The sequence below is a fragment of the Chrysemys picta genome, chromosome 5 (assembly GCF_011386835.1).
Source record: "Chrysemys picta bellii isolate R12L10 chromosome 5, ASM1138683v2, whole genome shotgun sequence".
In the NCBI taxonomy this organism is placed as follows: Eukaryota; Metazoa; Chordata; order Testudines; family Emydidae; genus Chrysemys; species Chrysemys picta.
In genome coordinates, this window is record NC_088795.1 from 64684118 (window position 1) to 64697180 (window position 13063).

The 13063-nt window shown below is 39.9% G+C and overlaps 1 protein-coding gene across 12 annotated transcripts in view; it reads left to right on the forward strand.

Moving 5' to 3' along the window:
* RXFP1 (relaxin family peptide receptor 1) overlaps positions 1 to 13063 on the forward strand; it is a 78398-nt gene that overhangs the window by 21859 nt on the left and 43476 nt on the right. For 7 of the 12 annotated variants that reach the window (XM_065597897.1, XM_065597895.1, XM_065597894.1 and 4 more), the window contains one exon: positions 5927 to 6082. Coding sequence is in view for 7 of the 12 variants with exons in the window: in XM_065597895.1 (XP_065453967.1) it covers positions 5927 to 6082 (156 nt within the window). In the remaining 5 variants the exon portion in view is untranslated. Of the gene's footprint in view, positions 1 to 5926; positions 6083 to 10378; positions 10436 to 13063 lie in introns of all 12 variants that reach the window. The other 5 variants (XM_024106217.3, XM_065597896.1, XM_065597898.1 and 2 more) reach the window with 1 other exon arrangement.

The window sequence follows — 13063 nt, forward strand, 5'->3', positions numbered from 1 at the left end:
TGCTAAATGTTTACTTTTATTTTTAAAAAAAACTTCTAGTTTTGCTATGGGCTCAATCCTCAACTAGGACAAAGGCATTTGACATTTAATGAAATTCATTTTCAAGATAACAGTTGTAGGAGATTAAAACTTGCAGATTTAAAAATTTTAATAAAGCTAATGTTAAAAAAAATCATGTAATACATAGGTTGAGAAAAGAGTGTCTGTACATCTGGGTATACTGCTTAGATTATCCACAAATACAGAGCTTATTTTTAAAAGTCATATGATACATACAGTACATAATCAGCAATACCCCAAATTAGGTGAATAAATTTAAGAATACAGTTTATATATTAGAATTTGAATACTCAGGTACATCTCTTGTGAAGAGTTGTGCAGAGAGTTGGTTGTGGAAAGCAAAACATATCAATCTCCTAAAATTTCTCTGTGTACAATCTAGTAGGCTTTTCTCCAGAAATATTTCTTTTTTTGAACACCAGTTTGAGAATGAATTGCTATATCATGCCTGATAATTTGTACAGCTGCATGATGGTAATCAAGCATTAGGCTAAGACTTTCGAATCCAAAACTTGAACTTGTGAAGAGGTTGCTATAAAATTTCATCCTCTGATGCTGTGAGTAAGAGATAAAAGGAGAAAGGAAATGATAGGGAATAAATGCATGTTACCATAGTAATAACTGAATCCTGGAGCCTTCTTGAAGAAAGTGCCTTTAGTTTTCTGGAATCTCTTTTATCATTTCACCCTGCAATAAGTATGGGTCATTGAGATGAATAACCTCCATAGTAAGTTAGGAGTAAGAGGATAATATCCCACTTAGGAAACCATCAGCAATGTTTAAGATGACCTGCAAAGACAAAAATAAATATGGGGCCAGTGTCCTTTTTATTTTATTTTTTCTTCTTTATGATTTATAAAGGAGGCCTGGTGTGGGGTTGTTTTGTTTTTCATATTAGAAATTCAGGTTTTATCTGCCCTGAAAGACTCTATGGTAACTGAAAAACTAATGCAAAAATTACATCAAAAAAACCAGGAGTTTGAAAGTTAAGTAACTGAGTGAGGAGGGGATCCTCAGCTGATTTAAACTGGCATATGTCCATGGGAGATGGCAAGTGATGCTACGTTGATTTATACCTGCTGAGGAGCTGAGCCATTGTTTTTGTTTTGTTCTGTTCACACTTAATGTTAATAGCTAGCTAACATTATGGGAGAAGGTTTGCTAACAGTTCAAGCAGCCCTGCCCCTTCAGTTAAGGTTTTGGAACTCAGAGTAAATGTGCGTGGAAGCCCTCACAGTTCCAAGTTTGACATTGCTGATAGTAAGCAAGTAGAACTGAAGCAAACACAGTAAGCAAGTAGAATTTAATTAAAAAGAAAACAACAAAACTGAATTATGCCTCACAGAGAAACAAAAACAGTCACAAGCACATTAAAAAAATATTCCTTGCTGGTCACACAATCTAATTAATATATAAATTGGCCTCTGCAATTGGGGAGAAGGGAGAAATTGGAAAAAAGGTCAGGCTTAGGCAACAGTCCTGCAAACAATCAGGCACATATTTGACTTTAAACAAATGAGTGGTGCTAGTGGCTTCATGCATTTATAAGCATTTGCAGGACTGAGGCCTTAGAAATATGGATATGCTATTAGTTTGGCTTAAGGCCCATGTGACTGACATTTTGTATTCCTTTTTTCCATCATGGGGTATTGCTCAATATTACCAATAATTTGGGCAGGGAGTTTGAGTATATTGCTAAATATTACCCAAGCACGGCAAAAATAGCTGAAACAAGGCTGTAGTTAGTTGCAGATGAAAAGGTTTCTGTTTACATTGGAACATGTAATCAGTGTGTTGTTGTTGTTTTTTTCAATGGATAGCATGTCCCAGTGCATTGGAAAACAAGATTTATTCAGGCAATGCTAAACTGAAGACTGTTAAGACGTGTACAGTAATATTGCCAACTATTTGAGTTGAACCATACAGACCTGGGAAACCTCTTGAGCTGGTGGAGATTAAAGTTACTTCTGGTTTAAAATATTTATGAACCTATCTCAGTGTAGACAGTTTTAAATTAACAATAATAAAATATTTTGCCCTTTAGTATTTTCTATCTGAGAATCTCCATGCTTTACAAACATTAATAAAGTTAGCCCTGCCTCACCAGGAGCCATAGCAAGTACTATTATCCACGTTGTTATACAGATAGGGAAACAGATTCTGCTAAATGACTAGATATGATCCAAAATTTCCGTCAACATGCTTTTTCAATGGGAAATGGCTATTTGCTTAATATTTTGGGGTTTTTTTGTGGAAAAAAATTCTGGTTTTTTTTTTGTTTGTTTGTTTTTTTAATCAACTGAAAAGCAGAACCTGAAAACTTTGTTTCTTACTAATATTTTGCTCAGCCTATTAGAGCTTTAAACCTCAAACACTTACATTTCAGTTGCCAAACCATGAATAAAATTCTAAGGAAAACTTTGAAAATTATACACACAAATTTCCATCAAGCTCCACAAGTTACTTTACTGAGGATCACACAGAAAATCTATGGCTAAGCAAGGAATAATTTCCTGGTGCTGTACCCTAACCACCAAATCAACATGCCCCTCTGCTTACAAATATTATTGTCCAATTATCTATCTAACAATAGAATCTCACCCTGATTTTTAACAGATAAAAACAGATTTAAAATTTTTATTAAAGCTAAAGTTAAAATAGTTTGGGAAAAGAGTGTCTGTACATCTGGGTATAGTGCTTATATTATCCACAAATATAAAGTTAGTTTTTAAAAGTCATATGATACATAGAGTACATAATCAGCAATAACCCAAATCTAGGTGAATAGATTTAACAATACAGTTTAGATATTAGAATCCGAATACTCCGGTACATCACTCATGAAAAGTTGTAAGGCAATTTGGTTGTGGAAAGCAAAATATATCAATGAGTGGAGATTGTCCCTTAGTAATTGACAATTAGGTTGGTTGTCCATTTAGAAAATACAATTCATGAGGAACGTATTTGATACTTTCCTGACTGCGCGTCTCATCCCTCCTGGTCAGTGATGAGCTGCCAAAATCTTAACTGGTTCCCTCCTCACCCCACAAGGGGGTCGTGGCCTGCCCCACCCCCTGGGACTCCTGCCCCATCCAACCCCCCGTGTTGCTTGACACACATCCCCGGACCCTTGCCCCATCCCCTCCCTTCCCTGTCCCCTGACTGCCCCCGCCACCCCATCCAACCCCTCCTCTCATTCCTGATGGCCCCCCAGGACCCCTGCCCCATCCAACCACCCCTTCTCCCTGTCCCCTGACCGCCCCTGGAACCCCTGCCCCAACTGCCTCCCACCGCCCCATCCAACCCCCCCCCTCCTTCCTGACTGCTCCCCCAAGACCCTTGCCCCCATTCAACCCCCCTGTTCCCCTCCCTCTGACCGCCCAGACCCCTATCCACCCCCCCCCAAACTCCCCTGCCCCCTTACCATGGTGCCTGAAGGTGGCTGGTGGCGCTACAGCCGTGCCGCTCGGCTGGAGCCGGGCCACGTTGCCACCGCGCAGCGCCTGGAGCACCAGGTCAGGCCGAGCTTGCAGCCCCCCGCTTCCCGCGAATCAGCTGTTCACGCAGGAAGCCTGGGAGGGCTGAGACGCAAGCGGCAGCTTTGCGCTCAGGCCCAGGGAGGCGGAGCGGAGGTGAGCTGGGGCGGGGAATGGTTTCCCTGCGCACCCCAGCTCACCTCCACTCCATCTCCGCCTCCCTGGGCCTGAGCACAAAGCCGCCGCACCGCTTCTCCACCCTCCCAGGCTTCCCGTGCAAACAGCTGATTTGCAGGAAGCGGGGGGGAGGGGGAGAAGCGGGGCGGAGCGTACAGGGGAGGAGGCGGAGGCAGAGCGGAGGTGAGCTGGGGCTGGGGGGTGGGGAGCTGGAGCACCCACGGATTCGGCGCCTAAGGCCCCACTTTTGGATAATGTGCTCAGGGGGAGCGGCCACTCCCCATGTCCCGCCCCCCAGCTACGCTCCTGGGTCATTTCAAATTACCAGTTGTTAAATTTAATTGTCCACACAGGACAACCGGCTCTAAAAGGGCTTCTAAATTTAACAACTGGTCCCCATGAACCGGTGAGAACCGGCTCCAGCTCACCACTGCTCCTCGTATTGCCGATGTCCAGTGATGTGTTCTATATAGATGGCCCTCGACCACCTGATGGCGTTCCTCCAGAGCTCATTTCTCTCCCAGACTAATCAAAGTACAAGATGAAACCCGAGACATACTAGTCTTCTACCTGCTGCTTTCCACCAGGCACTTCCACTTCTGCTCTAGGGATCTACCCTTGCTTTGCTCCCAACCTGTCTGGACCTCTCAGAGCAAGCAGCCACCATTCTGTCACTGTCCCTTTGGCTGAGCTTGCCCAACCTTTTTATAATAACCCTATGACCTCTCCCCAGATGGACACAATAACAGACCAGACCCTCTGATCCCTATTCAGTTAGGACCAGTTGAGAGGGTGATTGACCTGTTGTAGGTGAGACTGAACCTAACTCCTCTTAAAGAGCCAGCTAGCCTCTAACAGTGCCTATCTTTAGATGCCTCAATACCTTTGAAAATCTGGCTCTGTGTGCCATGTTGAAATCAATGGGAGCTTGACTTCAGTGGGCACAGGATCAACCCCTATAATAGAGGACCCTGCCAGTTTGAAGCACCAGGCTATATGTTTGAAATATATATGTAAAGTCAAGAGATGGATCTTTTGCGCCTTCTTTTCCCTGGGAGACTTTCCCTTATCTTATTAGCTACTGCTGAAGTTTCCCTTGTATTTTGGTCCTTACAGAACAAAACACTAGAGTGCACACTCACTTTCCATTAACTAAAACTCCTTCTACCACAAGTACTCAGCTAACTAATGAAAAGTGAATCAATTTAGTGCTATTATTTATATACAGGACACAATATTGTTTGTTAACATTATGTAGAATTTCTATGTTCCTCAGTTTTCTGGGTGAGTTTTCCTAGTGATGTTATTGGTTTGCCTGGAACATTTGCATAGTTTCTTTTCCTGATTTTACTTTTGCTATCTGTGGATAACATGGGGAAGATCTGTATTGTTTTTTATTAATATTATTTGTACTTCAGTTTATCTGCTTGATAACTCCATGTAATTAGACAGAATGATAACTCACAAGGATCTGTTAGGAAGAGCAATCAGCCACTAAAATAATGGTCAGAGATAAGACATCTCTGGATAAATAACTTGAAGAGAGGTAAAGAATTAATGATTGGGCCATTAATTGGGAAGGTGCTGCATCCAGGCAACACAGCTGGTTTGCCAAGGCTGGGGGCCTACGATCCAAAGGGAACTAAACAGTTTACACCTTTCAAATACTATATTTATATCACTTCTTATTTATCATTTAGCCAAGCCATGTCATTGTCCTGTTCTTTTGATATTTTTGCTCTCTGATCATTTGTCTATAATAATCACTTTTTACCTGGTATAAATTAGATACAACACATGTCTGACTTACATCTTTAATTTATTTCTATTGGGTCAGAAGTTCCAGCACAAATTAATGATTTCCATATCTACACAGCTCATCTGGTGTATTGCTACAACAAATTAATGTCCATCACAACAGGAGACTATCCTTTTAGATAAGGGCTCTAGGACACTTTGCTTGTACTCTTTCTAGTGTTTTCAGTACACCCTAGGATGTGGGGGGACGAAATTACTCTGTAATTTTAGTTACCTTGTGACACACGAATATTTCCTCCTCAGTTAACATTGGTGATACAGTATTATAATTAAACACAAGGCAAACTAATATGTATAGTAATTTGGAGGTTCACATTCAAATGCAACTGAGTAATTCAGCTAAGGAGAAAACATATGTGTGAAGAAAGCATATTCTTTGTTTTGTTTTTTATTAGTTATCCATTGTACTTCGGAAAATCAAGATTCTGGACATGAAGTCATATGCCCTCTGGGATATTTCCCTTGTGGCAATATAACAAAGTGTTTGCCTCAACTTCTTCACTGTAATGGTGTGGATGACTGTGGGAACCAGGCTGATGAAGACAACTGTGGTAAGCTAATAAAGACTTTTTTTTTTAATTCATTTCTAGTACATATACCCTGAGGGCCACTTTTCAGTGAAACATAAATACTGTTCAGGCTAAATAAATAGTCAAAGTTAATGGAACTATAGAAAAATTAAATATACTGTAGATGAGAACAACATAGATATTTCCTTAAAATAAATACAGCCAACTCATCACTCATTTGCTAGGAAGAGAAGCAAATCTTTGTTTGTCTATCTTGATGTATTTTCCAGTTTTATCTTCTGATTTGAACTTTTGATACAAAAAGAAAAGATAATTATGAAATAGCTATGATAACACCACAAGATTTATAATAAAGATCAAGTACCTTAAATTCAGCTTAGCCCTACACTATAGACTTACAGTATAAACATCCAGAGGAAAGAACGAACACACACACACACACACACGCTCCCACTACATACACAATACATAGCATAAAATTACATTGCAAGCAAGAGAGCCATGCTGACAAAGAGTGTACATGTTCACTTCCTGAATTTACGTTAAACTTATGGACTGAAAAGCATAATTTTACTTTATTTGGACAGCACATGGCATAGTTCTTGAACAGGACTACAGAACTGAAGGATTCATAAGATCCATTCTTCTTTTCTCAAATACATTTACTCAGAATTTGTAGGTCAACATATATAATTGTACAGTCAAATCTGGAAGGTTCTTTGGTAATGCATATAAAAACTGTGGGACAACCTGCATTATTCACATCCTGATGTTATTAAGGCAAGCTTACCAGGAGCATACAGTGTCCGCTCAGATGTAGTGTGATCAGGATTTAGAGTGCAAAAGCATTGCAGTAATTCATGTAAAATTGTCTCTCTTCCCACTGCCGTTCTGCATAATCTTCACTTTCTTCCTCAGGAGGACCCTGTGGAGGCAACTGTTTTCCTGGGGTTATAGAATATGGAACAGCCTGCAGGTGCTTAGGAGGCCTGAGGTGGCTGGAGATCACTCAGTTCATTGTAAGACACTCAACTGAGTGATCAGCTGGGTTGCTTTGCCCCGATCTGATTTTCTTGGGTGTGTATTCCTATCCCTAACAGCCAGAAATGATGCTTCTAGGCAAGGTCATTTGGCCCCATCACTGTCTGCCTAACTTTCACTCAATCAGCCAGGGAGCATCCACTCCGCCATGCATGAGTGTCACTCTCCTGCATCTCCCACTGCTGTGCAGTGGAAGCGAAGTCACAGGGCCTAATACTGATCTGGATCATACTGACATAAATCAGGATGAACTCTAGTAACCCACTTCTACAAAGCCCTGGCTGGGATGATTTAGTTGGGGTTGGTCCTGCTTTGAGCAGGGGGTTGACTAGATGACCTCCTGGGGTCTCTTCCAACCCTAATCTTCTATGATTCTACGATTCCTGGAGTGAAAGAGGGGCTACAGAGTGAGAGAACATCCCTTCCCCAAGACCCCACCCCCACCCCGCTTTTTCCCATCCCCACCCCACCTCTTTCCCGCCCAGTTCTGCCCCCTCTCCCGAGCACGGTGTGCCCTCACTCCTTCCCCCCCCCCCCCCGTGCCTCCGGACTAAATAGCTGATCAGTGGTAGGCACTGGGAGGGAGGTTCGTGGGGAGGGCTCCTCCTCCCCCGTCTACCTGCCTGCCCCGCCTCCCATCTCACCTCCTCGTCCACCTCCTTGTCCACCTCCTCACAAAGCGCAGGGTCCCCCAAAGCACTGGGCCTGGGGCAGTCACCCCGACTGGCTGTATCCTAGGGCATCTCTGGAGAGACATTCTAGCAAAAATCTTTAATTATAGAGGAAAAAGAACACACATTACAGCTTGCAGTTGACAAAGAACATTCATTGTCAAAGAGAAAAGATTAATCTTGTTTAATGTTTCAGCATGGTTCTGACCAGATATTGACTGTAATTCTAGTAAGCCAAAGTAGCAGCATGTAAGCAACCATGATATATAGATAATAGTTGGGCAAGCTGCATATAAAATAGAAAAGGCAGAGAGGATTGTCTTCAGAGACCCTGAATGGCTGTCTGCATTCATGCATTCACAGAACTTAGAGGCAGATGAATTAGAAGACCTGTAAAAAGCATGAGAGCTTCAGGAAGCACACATTTCTCAGGGATGGGAGATGGAAAGATTGTCATACCCTTTAGTACTAATCCTAAATCAGGCCAGTAAATTTAGAATCAAAATCTTGGTCAGCTCCAATTATCATGTCTCATGTGGCTGAATAGCTCCATATGCTCAATGTGAAGAGGGTTAATAAACAAACCTAAAACTGTGGTCTATCCACATAAGGTTTTGGTAAGCCAGGGACTCACTATCCATACAAACATATATCCACTGATCAGTAACAATGTCATGATAGGATTAGCAATCTAAAGCCAGTCCAGGATGTAGCCAGAAGGACAAAATGATAATACTGGTTCCTGCATTGCATAGTTTCTGTTTTGCATTTCCTTGCTCTTCTTTTTTTATTTTCCTTTTAGTTGTTTGTAACTTCTGGCCTATGGTCATGTTTGCATTGGAATCAGAAGTATAGTTATTGCCAGCAAGGTTCTAGTTTAAGTCCTTTTGCTAGTGGGGACAGAAATTTTTTTAATCTATAGTTTATAAAACAGTGCCCTAGACTCAATCAGATCTGAGACAGATTTGAATTGATGACTGTGACCGGGTGCCGGGGATGGGCCACACTGAGAATGCCACCCTCAGGGCAGACTGTAAGAAACAGGGCAGACAATCCCCCAAAACTGGTGGTTCATTCTATAATTAGATTCCCCAACCCAAAGAGCTTCTGTAGCACCACATTGGTTAACAAGAAGCCAAACACAGTTCCCTTTCAACATTCTAGCCCTTGGCTCCCATCCCAAACTGGTCTAATATAGTGAGAGGTTACTGAAAACCCTTTTCACCATACTTGAAGTTCTACCAGTTCCAAAGGATCAGACACTTACCATCAGGTCAATATATATTTCAGATCTTACACAAATATCATGCTGTCAGCCAATCATTCATAAACTAACTAAAGTTTTATTAATAAAAGAAAAGAAGAGAGGTATTGAATGGTTAAGGAATCGTATACATACAAGTGATTTTTAGTGTTTATAGATCAGGATCATAGCAGTGATATTATATCTACTGGTTAGCAAAAGTCTCTTTGGAATTATCCCAACAGGTCAGAATCCAAAGGCAGATTAGATGTAAAGTCTGTTAGAGTCTTTCCATGTATTTTCCAGGGTATGCCAAATAACTACTTAAAAGATCTCACTCCCATGGCTTACACTTTCCCTATTTAAAGTTCAGCAGACTAGAGATGAAAGGATCAGGCCCAGCTAAAGCAGGTTTTTCAAGTGCTTTGAGCAAAGCATGTGACTGAGGATTCTTCTTTGTTGAGCACGCACTGTCCCATCACCTTGAAGTTAACATTCTATTTACTATGCATACACAGGTAATCCAGTTACATTGATTAACATAAGGCAACTGCTGGTGATATATTATAACATAGATAAGCTGAAGACAATATACATAATATTGTTAATTTCATGCAGTGTCTCACATCTTTGATTTTAGGGTTGACTAAACCCAGTCACATAAAGGCAATTAAGACATAAAAGTGAATTAGCATCTACAAGGTAATTTGGTTACATTGTTAAACCTCTAACATGATACAGGTACACAGACAAACACATTTACCATCTGCCCTTGATTTCTATTACTACAAATGTATGGGTTAGTGATTGCTGGTCTAGTATATCTCTTTGAAATTCATATACAAGTGAATTGTCCTGATACAATTGTAATGCCTCTTCTTAAAAGTTGTTATGGGTCATACACAGGTTGGCTGGTCTGCCAGTGTCACAATGACAGAGGTGAAAAGTTCCATATCCCCTTTATTAATCTGCTGAGCCACACACTCCCACCTCCCCCAATAACATGTACTTTAAAAATCTTGTATAAATAAAATAAGTGATTTAAAACAGAAGATTTAATACAGGGCTGTATATGAAGAATATGTAGGTGAATCGGCTGAAAGTTACCACTTAAACAATCTATGTTTAGGTTACAAAACTTTATTGAAATATAGTGTTGAACTGGAATACACCTCTTTGATGTTTCAGGGATTATGGTTTTGTCTATGGGCTCAGTCTCTCAGATTTCTTTTCCTTTTTGAAGGATGTGAACAGAAGCTTGAAAGATGATGTTGTAAATAGATCTGACTATAAACATTTAACATGTTTTTTTCTTATGTGACATGCTTGTTTGCTATGTTGCTGGAATGGTAAAACTAACAGAAGGCCATCTCTCTTTGGGAAGGAAGGAGAAAAGCACACAAATAGAAATATTTTCAAGTAAGCTTTTTTGGTCAAAAAATATCATTCCATTGAAACTGAAATATTTTGTTTTTGTTTTATGTTTCTGATGGAATGTTTTCTGAAGTTCAGGGTGGACTCCTTGATCAATTCTACAGAAAGAGATGAATTGAAAACCTGACATTTTCAATTTAAAGACAGACATTTAATCAAAATTTTGTTTCTCAACCACTTTCAAAAGTACTATTTTTCTTGTTGAAATGTGGAACAAGAGCAAACTTCAAAAATCTCAAAATTCTTTGTGAAAAGAATCATCGGTCCCCAGCTAGCTCTACACAAAAGCTCTTCTCCACTACACTGGAACATTATGAGCCTCTTCCAGTTACTTTCATATCCACTCTTATGGGGGATGGTACCAATTAATTTTTTAAAATAATATATGATCAGATATTAGTCATCCAAATAAAGGATAAATAATGCTTCCTTCGGCTGAATATTGCACAGGTAGGATTACCAATTTTAGTTGGCTGTATTCCTGAAGATTTCATCAAATGACATAATCTTTAATTAAAGATTAATTTTTAATTCCTGGAAACTCCAGGCAATTCCTGGAGGGTTGGCAACCAATCAAAAAGGTCATGTCCGGAGAAACCTGGAGGTATAGTAACCCTAGTCTCACTCATGATTTTTGAATGCTTGGGGCCAGCAATAAATGGCTTTGAGTTGCCTTGCTGGTCCTAGATGGCCATAGAGTCATTACAGTGTGCGCTTGTCCAGCTCAGAGAATGTTGAAGGCTCCCAGATGGCTGGTGTGGAGACTAACTTTCATTCTGCTGGAACATTCCATGATAACGGGGATGAACTTGACTTTAAAAAATTGTAAACAAATAGAATCCAGATAATAACCCTGCAAAAAAATTGCAATGTGTTGTAAATATTCATACACTCTGCATTAGAACTTGAAAGTGTTTTATTTTAAGTGTACTTTTATTATTTTTGTCGTAAGTTGTAAAATATTCATTAGGTTTCAGACACTGGAAGTAATTGCTTGACATATCTGTATTCTTAAGACCAAATTCATCCCTAGTGTAAAAACTCCTTTAAAGGCAAAGTAGTAATACCAGGGATTAATTTAGCTCAATGCCGCTATTGCTGCAAGATCCTGAGGATTTAACTCTAATAGTGTTTATGTTACGTTTTTCTAATGTTAAAACACAGTAGCACAGAGCATTCCAAAGATATTTTATGGTCAGGACTATTTTGCCCATTGCCAGCTGTTTCCAGAAGCTTTTAGTTCCTTTTAAAAAGGCTAAGGGTGATGCTGAATAGTTTGACCTACATGCTGTATTTTATTTGGAGCTGCTTGTGAAACTATTAACAAACACTGGAAGTGTGTGAAAGTGGTAATAATCCCAGCACCCTGCTGTGCATGAGTTTAATTAAAACTCAAGTTGGCAGGCAGCACAGCAAGTTTGATAAATTGTCCTACATTATGATTCTTCAGTCAGCTTTTCCAGCAAAGATGACCATTTTCAGTAGGGAAAAAAAAAACTTTTCTTCTTGTTTTTGACTACAAGACTTGGCCCTGCAAATTCTGTAACTGACATTTCGGAATAGACTTGCAGAACAGAATTTATTTGATCTGTTCTGTTATTTAGCTAATTGATGTGTATGAATTGTTAATGGTTAGCTAATGTGCAATGTAAAAAATCATGTGCTGCATGTGAATTAAAATATTAAAATAAAACAGGATTTAATTTGAATATCAGTACAATGTGAATATTGGATGAAACTAAAATAAAAGATAGTGACAACATGACAACAAATACAGTCTGCTCTACCAGTTTTGTCTTAGACATTATACTTAAAACAAAAAAGATTTACAGTATTTCATACACACTAAATCAGTACAAAAGAGCAACTTCTGTACAATACCACAATTATTAATACCCTACTCAAGATATAGGAGAGGACTGTAGAAAATCTAGGATAGATATCTAACTATTCAACTGCATTTCAAGGAAGATACCCAAATACCATTGGTGCAGTCAGTCTACTTAAGGATGAATCTCATGAAATTAGAATTACTAATGCTAGATAAGAACAACAGTGCTTCTGGTCCGTCTTTCTTTAGTATTTGTCACTTAGTTTCTTATAGAATCAATGTGTGTTTCATCAGCTAATGGGAGCGTATGTGTGTTTAGGTGATAGCTGTATAATACATGGCAGAACCTTATGACAAATTACAAGGTCATGTCATAAATAAAATGTCTGATGAATCTTTGACTGCCTCACCTGCCCTCTGCCCACTAATCAGGCTCCTGAATCTTTTTTCTAAAATCTCACACCCCTGAGTTGCTTCAAACAGCCACCATTTTCTTAATAACAGCCTGCTACTAGATAAATGTTTTCTCTGCCTTCCACAAAATGTGCAATTGCTCCCCAATTGCTCATCTGAGTCCTGGGATGAACAAAATTTGATCCTGGGCCAGGGACAGCTTTTCTGTGCATAAAAATGTCATGATTTTAAATCTGGTCTATTACAACGTGGGACCAGTCATCCAAGTACTCTTTCTTTGGAGTTGGAAATGGATCCCTCCATTAGACCAAGGGCCTCCACACTTCTTGGCATTTAACCTGAGAAGAAAAGAGAGAGAGCCATCACGC